The sequence below is a fragment of the Nesoenas mayeri genome (assembly GCF_963082525.1).
Source record: "Nesoenas mayeri genome assembly, chromosome: 21".
In the NCBI taxonomy this organism is placed as follows: domain Eukaryota; kingdom Metazoa; phylum Chordata; class Aves; order Columbiformes; family Columbidae; genus Nesoenas; species Nesoenas mayeri.
In genome coordinates, this window is record NC_137571.1 from 5,373,601 (window position 1) to 5,388,517 (window position 14,917).

The window sequence follows — 14,917 nt, forward strand, 5'->3', positions numbered from 1 at the left end:
CCCGTCGGGCCGGGGGGAGCGGGGCGGCGCGGCTCGGCTCGGCTGGGCCAGCCCTCTGCGCCTCCCCGCCACGCCATGGAGAGGAGCCGCGCCGGGCGGGAGCCGCAGCCCCGGCCCCAGCCGGCCCAGGGTAAGGCTTCGCCGCGGGGACCGGCTCCGGCGACCGCCCGGGGACCTTCCCGCACCGCCGGGCTGCGCCGGAGTCCGTGCTGCGGGATACGGCCGTGGGGGAGGCGGGAGCCGGGCCGCGGCGGGGAGCGGGAGCCGGCCGTGGGGGCGCCGGATCCAGCCGTGGCGGGTACCGGACCCGCCCGCGGGGGTACGGGGTCCCGCCGTGGGGGATGCTGACGGGGATGCCGCGGCGGTCGGGCGCAGGGAGCGGAGCGCTGCGCCGGGCCCGGGGGATGCGGCGGGGCCGCCCGCGGAGCCGTTCGGGCGGCAGCGCGGGGCGGGGGCCCGGGGAAGCGGTGGAGGAGCGGAGAGGATGCGTTACCGGGGCCGGGGGCTCTTTCCGGGAGGGACAAAGCCCGGGCACGGTCCCTCCATCTTGGAGTGGGACGGAGCCGCGCAGCCCCCGGCGCCGCCGCCGGCGGGGGGTGCAGGGGGAGCTGCATTTGCGGAGCCTTCCCGGGGGCGGCCCCGCCATGGCGGCGGGGTCCGGGGCGGTGGCGCCTGCCCCTGCCCAGGCTTTTTCCCGGCAGCCGGTCGGAGATGCTGGCCGGTCCCCCCCCAAGTGGCTCTGCCGGGGATCCGCTGCCACATGTGGTAGCGGCTGCTCTGGGGCGTGGGTGGCCCTGAGGTCTGTGCCCCGGTTGTACCGGGGACCCCGCCACGGCCCGTCCAGCTTCCTGCACCCAGAGCCGGCTGGCGCGGGCCGGGGCAGCAGCCGGTGCCGGCGGGTCGGGGGGTGCAGGCGCTGCCCCCCGCCACGGGGACTCGGGGCACGTCCCGGCTGGTCCGGTCCCGGCGCTGCCCCGGGATGAACTCGGCAAACCGGGAGGGCGGCGGCCGGGGGGGGGTTTGTTTTGGCTCTGCCCCGCAGGGCTCCAGCCAAGCGCTCTCTGTCCCGCCGGGCGCTGCGCGGGGCTGTGACTAAGCAGTGAGGGCTCCGTGGTGCAGCCGCTTCCCACCGATGGAGGAAGAGGAGATGGAGGAAGAGGAGCTGCGGCTCGCTCCCCTCCCCCTCGCTCCCGGTGCCGCCGTGATTCACCGCCCGGGCCCTGGCAGGGGGGGAGCGATCGCTGCCGGCTCCCGGCGAGGCCCAGATGCCACTTGTCCTTTATCAGTGCCTCAAGAGCAAACTGGTTGCAGGTCCCCGGCTGCGCCGCCCGCACGGCGCGTCCTCGCTGCGGACATGTTGTCTGTGTCCCCTCGCTGCCTCCACAGCCCAACGGGGCCTTCCCGTCTCTTTCGAGGCTATTGCTGCCCGGGGAGGAGGGATAGCGGCTCCCGGTCACGCTGGCCCCCTGCACCCCTGGCTGGTTTGGTTCACCGGTGCAGGGGGGTTCTTGGCTCTATCGCCAGTGGAGGATGGCACTGAGAGAGTGTGGGCGGCTCTGCAGCACATCCTGCTCTGGGGACCATCCCTGGTCCTTCTCATTTGGGAGACCCACGTAGCCGTGCAGCCCCGGCTGCTCCACGTCTCACTGCCCAGTGCTGGTCAGAGCCCCCGGCTCCCCATGATGTGCCGTGTGCTGGGTGCTGGTGGGGCAGGATTGTCCTCCAGGGACCAGACACACCGCGATGTGGGGCAGCCGGTGGTACTGGTGGGGCAGGAGCTCATGGAGCCGCCCGTGTGGAATTATGCCCCATGGGCAGGCAGGGGGGTGAGGACCAAGGCAGGGAACAGGCAGAGGTTCATTCTTATCTGGGTTTCTGCCAGCTTCTCCTGCCATTCTGCCACTGGGACGGCAGAGAGGGAGGTTGCAGGGTGAGCTGGTTGCCAGCCAGTGCCTGTGTTTGGGCGCCGGCAGCTCGGGAGCTCTCCCCGTACAGGGACACCCACAGAGTCGCTGCTGCGAAGCTGTCAGAGCAACGTGACGCGATGTGTGGAGCAGTGATGTGACAGTCCCGTGGTGCCATGTCCAAAATAGTGCAGCTCTCGCTCGTTGGAGGGCTCGGAGCAGGGACGGGCGGCAGCGCAGGCAGCCGGCTGGGAGCGGCGCCGGATCCTGCACGGCCCCAGCCCTGGTAGGTGCCACATCCGCGTCATGAGGCTTAGGACCCATTTTGGAGGTGTTGGAGGCTGGATCCCAGCAGATGCAGAGCCCGGTGCCCTGCCTTCGAGACGGGTTTCTGTTTTCCCAGTGTGATGCTAGCAGACAGGTTTTTGGGAGTGTGGCTGGGCCAGCTGCCCTCGGTGTTGGTGGCTCCGTGCGGGTCGCCCCAAGGACGAGGGCACCTCCTGTCGCCACTGCCAGCGCTGCCCAGATGGATGGCAGGCAGGTGCTGCCTGCCCCTGCCCTCGCTGTATTTGGGGCTGTGCCATCACTGCAGCCAAATGGAAAGTTTGCTGTGGGGGTGCTGAGACGCAGCAGCAGCTCAGGCTCTTTCCTCCATGTGTATTTTAAACCCTGGAAAACCCCCAGCTCTGGCCCGGCTCTGGCCACGAGATCCCATCTCCCAAGTTCCTCTTGTTGCTCTCTGGCTTGGCATGTCACCGCCGGCTCGGTGGCCTCTGCGAGGGACACCACGGTTCCTGTGTGGCTGCCCCACACCCCCCGTCCGAGTACCTCAGGGCGGATACAGACCCTGAGAAGGGCAGCAGCAGCACCATGGGATCCCCTCCACAGGGACGGGGTGTCATTGCTGTTGATGGCTGCACTGGCCATCCCGTGGTGTAGGGCTGCAGGTGCTTGCATTGTGTATCAACCTGCCCATGCACATGAGCCAGGGCCGAGGATGTGCGTCAATGCTGCGCCCATGGCTGGGACGTGCTGGGACTGTGCTGGGGGTGCTTGCTCACCGTCCCTCTCATCCAGGTGTGCGGGTGCTGCGGAGCAGGGGAATCCCGGGAGCTGGGTGGGACCGGGCAGACTCAGCGGTGAAGCACATCTGAGACATGGCAAGGCGGGGTGAGATCAGGGACACTGCCAGGGCTCCGAGCACCTCAGGGCTCTGAGCACTCCTGTGCACCCCATGGCACTGCAGTGGCCTCAGGCAGCTGCTCTCCCTGCCAGACACCAGCACGCACAGAGCAATCCCAACCTCAGGGTGCAGCTGCTTCCCTGCTCAGAGATGGTACCTGGTGACGATGAGGAGAGGCCCTGGGGACGCATCCTTCGGGCACTGCCATCAAGGTGAAGAAGGGTGGCAGCTGGAAACCAGCCACACCAGGAAAGGCCCAAGGGTGCACTGGGTGCACGGGTGTCCCCAGGGGCAGTGGGGACCTGCCCTACAGAGCTGGTGGTGGCTCTGGGGGCTGTGGTTCCCCTTGGGACCTCATCCCTGGGCATCACAGGGACTTGTGCAATGATCGGGGTTCCACTAGCCGGGCGCTGTGACACCAGCCCTTTCAGGTGGCTTTGTAGTGAGCACCAATGGGTCCCTGCTGCACTGGCCAGCTCTGCTCTCCTTTCCTCCCGGGGCTGGGATGGGCCCTGTCCAGTGTCCCATGCGCAGGCACCGCATGCGGAGCAGCCCATGGTGGCTCCAGCCGTGCCACAGAGCGGGAACATGAGGATATGGCGGATGGGGGGAGCTGAGGTTAAAGCGTGGTGGGTGCCCCCCCGCCCTCGTGGGAAGTGCCCCGCGGGGATGTGCAGCGGACGGTTAACGATGGCTGCTGGTTAACGATGGCCGCTCCTTCCGACTGGAGCACCCGCGGGGCCTCGATGTGCTCTCGCTTCACAGCACCAGGAAATTGGCCTCTGCCTGGCTGAGCATCCCCAGCCATGTGCCGGCCACGGAGCCGTGCCGCACCGGGCAGTGCTGGGCTGGAGGTGGCAGTGGTGCTTGGTGGTGCAGGTGCTGGTGCCACATGGAACCCAGGAGGAGCCGGGATGGGCTGGGTGACGCAGTGTCGATGGGCAGCGCTGTGCCATCCTGGTGCCAGCGGCAGGGTCAGTGCCGTGCAGGCTCGCCTGGGCTGGGGCTGCAGGGGAGCCATGCCTGCACGTCTGGGGGGCTGGGGAGCTAATCCCCGGCGGAATGCCCCTTCCAAAGGGAGAGGGGACGCCTGCACCGCCTGGGCGCAGGCAGCGTTGGGTTTCAGGGCAGCTGCTGCGCTGGAGCAGCGACAGGGACAGATGGCGGCAGGGCCGGCCCCAGCCGTGTGCAGGAGTTTTGGCCATGCCTGGCAGCCCTGCCCTGGCCGCGGGCGCTGCCGTCCCCCTGGCACCGCTCCCCGCACACCCGAGGCTCCCAGAGGTGGTGCCACCGCGGGTCTTGTCCTCAGAGCTGGCACCTGGGGGCTGCCAAGTGCCCAGCCTGTGGGTGCCAATCTGGGGGGACGGGGCAGGGGACCCCCCAGCTGCAGCTCCAGCATCTTCCCAGCTGCACATCAGACTCATGGCTGCCCTGCGGGGTGCAGTGACGGGGACGCGGGATGTGCAGGATCGGGCCAGGGGATGGGCCGGCTTCCTGCGGCAGAAAATACCCGGAAAGCTGTGCGGGTGTGCGGAGGGGCCGGGGCTGGCTGTGTCCCACGGCGAGGGCTTGGCGTGGGGCGGGGGAGCGGCGCCAGCGCCTGTTTGCAGAGCCCACACTTTGCCCCTCTCTGAGGACTGTGGAGAGCTCGGCAAACATGGCTGAGCCGGCACGTGATGTCACCCCTCGGCAAGAGCCGCGCATGGGGCCGGTGGCTGCCAGTCGCTGGTGTCCTTGCCGTCCCTGGTCACCAGAGCTGGGGCCATGCGCTGCAGCGGTGTCTGCGGGGCTGCAGCCAGGTGCCCAGAGCCCTGGTGTGGGTCAGGCATCCTTCCCGGGGCAGGAGTGATGGCCATGCTGCTGCATGGGGCTTGGGCTGTGATCCCGGCGGGTGCTCAAAGCTGTGTTTGCAAAGGGCTGGTTGCCATGGGGGGGTCACCACTGCTGGCCACCGCAGGTGGTCCCAGCACATCCACTTCTGCAGAGGGCACGTGCTGCGGCTTCGCAGGGCGGCAGGCACCATGTCTCTGTCCTCAGCGCTGGGGCATGCAGCAGGCTCCCCCATGGCCCCCTGGGGCTGCCAGGGTGGGGGGCGATTCCCCAGGCACAGAGCGGGCACCGTGTCCCCCGCCAGCCCTGCGGCGGGGCAGCGAGCGGCCGGGCCCCGCATGGGGAGGGGGCTGTTTGCTGGCGCGGCCTCGTGTGCATTCCTGGGCCATGAGTTCATGGCTGCGGCGCAGCGCGGCGCTGGGGGACATGGGCCGGAGTGGTGACGTCAGGCCGCGGGGCCCGCGCCCATCCTGCCTGTGGCTGTGCCGAGAGTGCCGGCGGAAGCGGCCGCGCATCCTCCAGGGACAGCAGTGGGGACACATGTGGGTCCCCGTGCCTGCGTGGGGTCTTGCTGCCCACGTTCCCCTGTGGCAGGGCCGGCGTGGCAGCTGCTGGGGGAAGAAGGGTGGCTTTGTGGCAGCGGTGCCTGGCAGAGCCCCGGCCGGTCCCTCTGTGCATTGTGCACCCAGTGCCTGGCACCCGCGTGGGTGCCCCCGAGACAGGGGCAGCAGGAGGGCTTGGGTAGGGGTCGCGCTGCCTTCCCCGGGGGACATGGGAACTGTCCCCAGCTCCTTGTTCCCATGGGCTGCGTTGGGGGGGATCGGGCTGCTCCCGGCTCCCCTGCTGAGTGACTGTTTGCTCTGCTCTTCCTGTGTTGCAGGGAAGCCACCGTCCCTGATGGGAGACAGCGTGCCCCCCCCCACCCCGCCGCCCCCCTCACCTGGGGGTGTCCTGCAGGGAGAGCGCACCCCCCCCCCAGCATGACCAACCTGTCCCTCCAGCCACTGTTCCGTCGGAAAAGACCGTCTCGCCCGTCCCTCCAGCCGTCACCACCTCCGAAAAGAACACCTCGCCTGTCCCTGCAGCCGAGACCCCCTCCAGGCCCGTGTGTCCCCCAGCTGCGACGTCCCCCCCCAAGAGCAGCACCCCACAGCATGACCGACCCGTCCCTCCAGCCGTGGCACCATCAGGACAGCCCACATCCCCCACCCCTACAGCCATGGCCCCCTCAGCAGAGGGCGTCCCCCCCTGGTGTGACAGTTCCACCCCTGGGCCCCCCCAGCCTCCTACCATGGAGCACCCCAAAGAAGAGGCGTCTCCCCACGCTGCCAGCCAGCCGGTCCCCGTCCTTGCTGCCCCGTGTCCGGCAGAGACGCCGCCCCATGGGAGCGATCCCCCGGCCCCGGCTGCCGGGAAAGGGGTCCCCTCCGATGCCAAGAGTCCCCAGGGCGGCGCAGCTGGGCCATCAAAGGACGTGCCCCCCCGCAGTGACCGCAGCACCCCAGCCGCAGCCTCGCCAGCTCCTGCTGCCAGCCCCCGGCCCAAGCAAGGTGGGTGCCCGCGGGGGCGAGGGTGCTCCGGGGATGCTGGTGCCAGCGTGGCACAGGATGGGGACCTGGGGGCTGCTCTCATGGGATATTCCCCCCACAGATGCCCAGAAAGCCCAAGCGAGGCACAAGCAGGCAAAGGAGCGGCGTGAGGAACGGGCCAAGTACCTGGGTATGGGCTGGGGGGATCAGGAGGGATGTGGGGCTGGGGGTATCGGGAGGGATGCGGGGCTGGGGGCATCGGGAGGGATGTGGGGCTGGGGGGATCGGAAAGGACACGGGGCGGGTGAGCCCAGGGCACGAGCCAAGAGGGAAAGTGTCCGGAGGGAGGCAGGAGCTAAGGAGCTTTGCCGGTCGTGGGCAATCCCATTAGCTGCCATGAGCTGAGCCTGGGCAGGAGCTGCTGTGCCGGTGGCTCTGCCCCCCCAGCATGGCTCTGCGCCCCCGGCATGCCCCTGCCATGCTGCCCCGGCTGCTCCCTGCCGTCTGGATGTCCCTGGTCTGTGCAGGTGCCACCAGCGCAGTGCCCAGCTCTGTCCCGTGTGCAGGCAGCAGCAGGCAGCCCCGCAGCAGCTCGGGGTGGCGGGCGAGCGGGGCCCCCGCGCCGCGCATGGGGCCTCCTGGTCCCCGCGCTCTTTCCACCCTCATTCCCCCATTGTTTGCTGGCGCGCTCGGCGGGCTCCTGGCCTCCCTTTTGTCCTGGCCCAAACCCCTCCCTCGCCGACCGGCCGCGATGCCGCCTGCCCCGCGCGCCCAGCGAGCCTGGCCGCCTGCCCCGGCCAGCCCGCAGCCCTGTGCCACCACCGGGGACACGCGTCCCCACGGCGGGGCTCCCCGGGGCTGTGCCGCGGGTGTGACCCCACCGCCCCCGCTCCCCCCCGCAGCCGCCAAGCGGGTGCTGTGGCTGGAGAAAGAGGAGAAGGCCCGGCTGCTGCGGGAGAAGCAGCTGGAGGAGCGGCGCAAGCGGCTGGAGGAGCAGCGGCTGAAGGCGGAGAAGCGCCGAGCCGTGCTGGAGGAGCGGCAGAGGCAGAAGCTGGAGAAGAACAAGGTGGGGATGGGCGATCTGTGAGCGCAGCAGGCGGGGGGCTGGGGACGCGCTCGCTGGGGTGACCCTCTGGCTCCAGCAGCCCCTGGGAGCTGCCCTTATGCCCGTCCTTCATGGTTTGGAGCCCCCGCTGTACCCAGCTCCTTGGGCACACGTGCCCTGGCCAGGCTGGCATCACTGCCCTGTCTCTCTCCAAGCATCCTCATCTCTGCGATAGCCTCATGCCGATGGCACCAGTCGCTCCCGACCCCCTTCCCCAGGCCAATGTCCTCACCCATCCCTCTCCCTCGGCAGGAGCGCTACGAGGCGGCGATCCAGCGCTCCGCCAAGAAGACGTGGGCAGAGATCCGGCAGCAGCGGTGGTCCTGGGCAGGGGCCCTGCACCACGGCTCCCCCGCACACAAGGACGGTGAGTGCTGGGCTGGGCGCTGGGCCCTGCGGCTCTGCCGGCGGTGGGGACGGCTGGGCACGGCTCTGCAGGGCTCTGTGCGAGGGGGTGAGACCCCCTAAACCTGGCGCAGCCCCGCTCTGCTCTGAGGTCACGCTGCTGGGCTGTGCTGGGCCAGGGCCCAGGCGGGTTCTTTGGCTTTTCCCTGCTCCCATGGGGCTGGGTGTCAGCTGGGGCTGTGCGTCACGGTCACCACTCTGCAGGGATGTCCCTGGGGACAGCCCTGGCTGCCTGTGGGGAGCCATGGCCGCGGTGCCCGGGGCTCTGCAGTCACCCATGGGCTGTGGAGCCACGCGAGGTCGTTGCGGTCTCTCGTTAGGGTCTGTGCTGTAGTGTGTCCCTTTGTCCCCTGGCTGGGTGGGGGCAGCGCTTGGCCCCTCCAGCCTCAGCATGGGGGTGACTGCGGCTGGGTGTGCGTGGCTGTACTGTGCCTCGCAGTGCTATGTCCCATAGCAGAAGCACTGAGCCCAGCTGGACCCTCAGGGGCTTCTCAGGGACACCCCACAGGGTTCATCACCGTGGTTGGGTGTGTGGGGATCTCCCGTGTCCGCTGACCACCAAGGGGACAGGGCTGCACTGGCAGGCACTGGCACTGCTTGGTGTGGCGGATGACAGCCGGTGCTGTAGAGGGGAGCGCTGTGCCCAGGGTGCGTCTGCCCGCCATGTGCTGTGTCCTGGCTGTGCCTGGCTGGGCTGTGTGTGCCGGCACCACGTGCCCAGCTGTACCTGTTGGGGCTGTTCATGCTGGTGCAGTGTGTCCGGCTGTGCCAGGCACTGTGTGTGTACGGGCAACGCGTGTGTACGGTCACCATGTGTCGGGTTGTGCTGCACTGTGCATCCAGGTGTTTTCTGGCCAGCTGTGCCCAGACAGGCTCTGTGTATGGGCACCGTGTGGCTGGCTGTGGCTTGTGGCACGTTCAGGTGCAGTGCTGCAGTGCAGCACCCAGCAGGGACTGGCAAGGGGACACTTTCCCCTGCAACTTTCAACACGGGACGTGCTATCAGAGCTGCTGCTGATGCTCTTGCTCACCGATCTCCCGGCTGCCGCCTCTGCCGGCAGCGATCTCCTCTGGTTGTTCTCTCCAGAGGAGCCTGGCCAGGGCAGAGCGGTCCTGGCACCCCATGGAGGCACTGCCAGCCACCAGCACCCTCCTGGCACTGCCATAGGGATCCGGCACCTGTGCGAGCGTTGTCCCGTGTCTGTCTGGACCTGCTGCCCTCGACCTGCTCCCTGGGCTGGCGGCTGGCCCGGTGCTGCCGGGATCCCTGGCCACCTGGCTCCTGTTTCCCAGGACTGCGTTTGGGGGACCGGCATGGTGGGGCTCCCCGAGGATGAGATCCCTGCATGATCCCAGCATGACCCCCAGCTGGGGCACTGTGCCGTGCTGGATGCCAGCGCAGTGTGTCGTGTCCCCAGACACCAGCACCTCCCGGCCCCGCTCTCTGTGCCACGTCCTCCTGCCCCGTGCCCCTATCGGCCGTGCATGCTGCATGCGGGGGCCCGGCCCCAGCCCTGGGACCTTAATGCCCTTGTGTCTTTTCCCTCCTCCAGGTGCGAGCCGCTGCTCGGTGTCCGCTGTAAACCTCCCCAAACACGTCGACTCTATAATCAACAAGCGGCTCTCCAAATCCTCTGCCACCCTCTGGAACTCTCCCAGTAGAAGTAAGAGCCCTTTGCATTTGCCCCAGCGCAGGGGGCACAGCCCAGCTCCTGCCCCGCGCTGGGGACCCCCAGGCCAGGGTCCCCCACCCCCAGGCCCTGCCTTGCAGCACGGTGCCCGCAGAGAGAGGAGAAGCCGTTTGCTGTTTGCGGGAGGAGGCTGGAGCCGGCCGGCAGCTCCTTGAGGCTGTGTGCAGGCTGGGATGAAGAGGAGGAGGAGCAGCTGGGTTGTGGCAGCCCCGTGGGGCGCCAGGACAGGGACTGGGAGCCCTGGCTCCCTGCCCCAGGGCAGCTTCGGCAGGTGCAGCTGCAGCTGCAGAGCAGGGCTGTGTGTCACCGGACCCTCCTTGGGGCTGGGCACGGTGCTGGTGCCGCCACTGCGACGTCTGCCCCCGCCGGCACCCGGGGCTCGGTGGCACCGAGCACCGTGGGCACGGTGCTGCGTCGGGTGCTGCAAGGTCATCCTGGTCCTGGGCGAGCTGCCTGAGGCTGCTGGCCGCGCCGGAGGGCTGCGTCCAGCACCGGGGCTGCTGTTGTGTTTCGAGGTTGCCTGGCGATGAGCGCGCGCCTTCCCGGCTGGGTATAAATAGCCGGAGCAGCTGACGCGGGCGGCTGCGGGGCCGTGGTGACGCAGGCGGCTCCTGCCAGCCCCGCACCGGGGGCTCAGCCTGAGGAGCGGCACCTGGGGCTCTTGGCACTGCCTGAGCGGGAGCAGCATCTCCCTGGGCCGGTGCCAGCCTGGTGACCTGTCCCCCCTGCTGCACCCAAGGCTCTGTTTGCTCCCCTCCTGGCAGCAGGTGCTGCTCCTGGCCTGACTGGGGGCCACAGTGGAGAGGGACAGAGGGGCTCTGTCTCTGCAGGTGCTTCCATGTGTCCGTGGGGTGTTTGGTACCAGTGACATGCACTGGAGGGCAGCCACTGGCAGCCCCGTGCCCAGCCAAGCCGGCAGCATGGCCGGGAACCTCCATTCCTTGGGTGCCGTGAGCCTGGCCTGGCTCCCGCGGCATGCTTGGCAGCTTTGGCGCAGCTCCCTTGGGGTGAGGGCACGCTGCAGTGTCCCCGTGGCAGCTGCAGCGTGCCGGGGGCTCGATCACAGCAGGACAGGGGACAGGGAGGGCACACGCCGATGCTGGGCACAAGGAGAGGGCGAGTGGAGGGGCTGCACGGCTGCTCACCACGGTGCTGCACCGTGGGTGCCGCTCGCTGTGGGTTCACGGTGGTTGGGGTGTCCGTAGGGCATGGGGACACCGTCATCATTGTGCCACAGCACCGTCGCACCGGCACGCAGCCGCCCCCATGCCTGCGCCCGCACCGCCCCCCGTCCTCCTCAGCTGCCGCGCAGGGCAGTGGGGACCCCTCCCCAGCGTGACTGAGCTCTGGGTGCCCATAGGGCTGCGCATGTGCCCAGGCTTTGCCGAAACTGCACGGCTGCTCCTCTCGGTGCGGCCATGGGATTGGGGGCAAGGCTGATGTTTGGGGGCTTGGGGACACACTAAGGGCCCCTCTCCCCCCACAGACCGGAGCTTGCAGCTGAGCCCATGGGAGAGCAGCATCGTGGACCGGCTGATGACGCCCACCCTGTCCTTCCTGGCGCGCAGCCGGAGTGCAGTGACGCTGTCTGGGAACGGCAAGGAGCAGGGTGAGCACCCGGGGGGACACCTGGGTCCTGGCACAGGCAGGGGACTGGGACAAGGGAGCCTGAAGCCGGCAGAGAGCTGGTGCCAGTGCCGTGCCGGCTCTGTCCTGACGGCGCGGTCACTCCTCCCGCAGTGCCCGTGTGTCCCCGCTCGGCCTCCGCCAGCCCCCTCAGCCCCTGCCACAACCACCGCCTGCAGCACCGCTGCCGCGACAGGCGGAAGGTGGCCACTGGCAGCCCCGACGTGACGCCACGCCGTAGGACCGAGTCCTCGCCTGTGAGTGCCACCTCCTGCGGGGACCCCTCGGTGCCAGGGTGGGCGTTGGGCACAGCGTGGCTCCCGGCCGAGCCAAGCACCTGGCGCTCATGCTGCCTCTGTCTCTCCCTGTCTGGAGCAGAAGAAGAAGGAGAAGAAGGAGAAGGAGCGGGAGAACGCCAAGGAGCGCAGCGCCCTGTCCCGCGAGCGCAGCCTCAAGAAGCGGCAGTCACTGCCGGCGGCGCAGTCCCGGCTCCTGCCCGCAGCGGACAGCAGGTCGGGACCCGTCACCATGGGGGCTGCAGGTCCCTGCCTTGTCACCATGGGGGCTGCCGGTCCCTGGCCCATCACTGCAGGGGCTCTCTTGGCCCCTCTAATGCCATCTCTCGCTCTGTTTGCAGCCCCGGCCCCAAGAACCGTCCCTCATCTCCTGCCACCCCCAAAGCCCGTCCGGCGTCCCCCAGCCCGGCCCCCGGCTCCCCCCACAAGCCGCCCCTTCCCCGCAGCGCCCACTCCTCTCCCAAGGTGCGGGCGAGGGCGCGGGAGGAGCGGGGCGAGCAGGAGAGCAAGGTGAAGGCGCGTGAGAGGAAGGAGGAGGAGCGGGGCCCAGCTCCCCCAGCACCCCCCGAGTCCCCCAAGGTGCCCACAGAACCAGCAGCAGGTGGGTAGGGGGTGGCCGGGGGGGCGATGGGGCTGGGGGCAGCGGGAGCAGCTCTCATCCTGTGCGCACGCTGCAGCCGCCCCCGCAGCCCCCAGCCCCGCGCCCGCCACCCCCCCGGGCAGAGCCCCCGCCGGCACCACGGACCGGGAGGAGGCCGCGCGGCTGCTGGCGGAGAAGCGGCGCCAGGCTCGTGAGCAGCGGGAGCGCGAGGAGCGGGAGCGCCGGGAGCAGGAGGAGCAGGAGAGGTGGGTGCTGCCCCCTTGGTCCCCCGCCCCGGCCTCCCCACCGTGCTTAGGGACCCTCCCCGCAGGCGAATGCAGGAAGAACGGGCGCAGCGGGCGGCGGAGGAGCAGAACCGCCGGGATGCCCTGGCGCGGCAGCGGGAGGAGGAACGGCGGCTGCAGGAGGAACGCGAGGCCCAGGAGAAGGCACGGGCCGAGCGGGAGGAGACGGAGCGGCTGCAGAGACAGGTATGCCGTGGCGGGTGTGGGGACAAAGCGAGGGTGGCAGGGACAGGGGAGGAAGAGGTGGGATGGGGGATGAAGGCAGGGATGGAGGGGAAGGCAGGGATGCTCTTGTGGGATGCAGGGGTGAGGACCAGCCCAGCCCCTTGGTGCCCAGGGGATGTGGGGCTGTGCTGAGCCACCCGGGCAGCCTGTCCCCACTGTCCCTGCCCCGTCTCATCTGTCCCTGCTGTGCCACAGAGGGAAGAGGCCGAGGCAAGGGCGCGTGAAGAGGCTGAGCGGCAGCGCCTGGAGCGGGAGAAGCATTTCCAGCGGGAGGAGCAGGAGCGGCTGGAGAGGAAGAAGGTGAGGGCTTGGGGCACCCATGGGCATGGGGCACGGCACGGGGGGCCCTGCCCGGGGTCCCGCTGGCGAGGGCTGTGCACAAGCCCCTCTCTGCCCCACAGCGCCTGGAGGAGATCATGAAGAGAACACGCAAGTCGGACGCAGCAGATGCCAAGGTGGGTGCCTGTCCTTGTGTCCCCCTTCCTGGGGACACGGGGTCCACTGCAGAGCCCTCATGGCACTGCTGCTGCCCCTCATGGCTCTTGTCGCCCTACAGAAGAAGGAGGACAAGAAGGTGGTGAATGGGAAAGCGGCCGAGCAGGAGGATGTTCCAGGTATGCAACCTGCCACGCCTCGGGGGTGCCCGCAGAGACGTGGTCCTGTCCTGCCCCCCAGCAATGCTGGTACAGGGGACATGGCTGAGCGGGGACTCTGCTGGTGTCCCCAGGCCGTGAGAAGCGCGCAGGGCCGATGCCAAAGGAGGAGGAACTCCCCGAGACAGAGACACCGAGCGCAGGGACACCGGGGGGGCTGAAGGGCCCGGCGGGCGAGGCGCTGCAGCAGACGTGAGCACGGGGGGCGGCCGGTGGGGTGGGAGGTGGCAGGGCCCTGGCTGATCCCAGCCCTCCCACCCCACAGCTCCCCGGCCAAGGAGGTGGCATCTCTGGTGAACGGCGTGCAGCCCGGCAAGCACGAGAACGGCTTCTCTGGCACGGGGGGGCCGCCAGAGCTGCTGGAGCTCTCCCATCACGGCACCAGCCCCGGCAGCATCATCCCCTTCGGCGACAAGGAGCCGTTCCTCAAACAGGCTGTGGTCAAGCCCCCCCAGGTGACAGGTGAGAGATGGGGGGTGTGCAAGGGGGGAACAGGGGTGCTGTGGCCACTCTGGTCTCACTGCTGCCCCCTCCTCCTCCGCAGAGGTGCTGTGAGGGCCATGCCCCGGCAGACGTCCCCGCGGTGCCACCGCACACGTCCCGACTCCGGACGCCCATGCAGAGCCGTAGCTATTGTCACAAGAACCTCGCTGCTCCCCCCTGCCCGGCCCTGCCACGGGGGGCCGGGGGGGCTGTGGGACCCCGGCGAGGGGGAAACCTGGTTTCTCTCTTCGTTCTTGTTTTTATTTTGTTTTTTTAAATATGCACCTTATCAGACTGACACCCCCACCCTAGCCGCCCGCCAGAGCCGCCCCAGATGTGTGGTGTAATACTGTAGTTATTTAACTCGCTGGGTACAATGTATGTGAATACTGTAAATAGAGCTCGGCCGGACACGGGGGACACCGGCCTGGCCCCGCGCGGGACGGGAGGATTCGGGGCTGCCGGGGGCCACAGCCCGTCCCCACATGCCCGTGTGTGCACTGGGGGCCCCCGGCCGGCGCCACGCTGCTCCCCGTGCCCTTGTGACAGTGTTATGCACCCGGACAACCTTTGCGAACAATAAAAGTGGACAAGTGCCTTCGTCTTGCCGTGTCCCCGAGACGGGAACCGCGCTGCCTGCGGGCACAGCCCGTGCCCGGGGTAGCGGCTGCGGGGCCGGGCTGGCAGCTCCGGGGAGGGGGGAGTCATCCCCGGCCCGGCCCCGAGCCAGCAGCTGGACCCGCCGGAGCCACCACCGGCCCGGGGCAGGCGGGAAACCCCGGCAGCTGGACCCGCCGGAGCCACCACCGGCCCGGGGCAGGCGGGAAATCCCGGCAGCTGGACCCGCCGGAGCCACCACCGGCCCGAGGCAGGCGGGATATCCCGGCAGCTGGACCCGCCGGAGCCACCACAGGCCCGGGACAGGCGGGATATCCCGGCAGCTGGACCCGCCGGAGCCACCACCGGCCCGGGGCAGGCGGGATATCCCGGCAGCTGGACCCGCCGGAGCCACCACCGGCCCGGGGCAGGCGGGAAACCCCAGCAGCTGGACCCGCCGGAGCCACCACCGGCCCGGGACAGGCGGGAAACCCCAGCAGCTGGA

The 14,917-nt window shown here is 69.5% G+C and overlaps 1 protein-coding gene across 1 annotated transcript; it reads left to right on the forward strand.

The window, feature by feature from the left end:
- Nucleotides 1-75: 75 nt before the first annotated feature.
- Nucleotides 76-14,005, forward strand: MAP7D1 (MAP7 domain containing 1; the record flags this gene model as incomplete). Its single annotated transcript, XM_080357477.1, is given in 19 exon segments — nucleotides 76-130; nucleotides 5,798-5,886; nucleotides 5,888-6,467; nucleotides 6,568-6,636; nucleotides 7,349-7,512; nucleotides 7,804-7,918; nucleotides 9,510-9,620; nucleotides 11,134-11,256; nucleotides 11,388-11,530; nucleotides 11,652-11,811; nucleotides 11,814-12,170; nucleotides 12,247-12,415; nucleotides 12,481-12,640; nucleotides 12,875-12,979; nucleotides 13,081-13,134; nucleotides 13,236-13,293; nucleotides 13,407-13,524; nucleotides 13,598-13,794; nucleotides 13,877-14,005. Coding segments are annotated over 19 exon segments (2,838 nt in total). The 3' UTR covers nucleotides 13,888-14,005.
- Nucleotides 14,006-14,917: the final 912 nt, after the last annotated feature.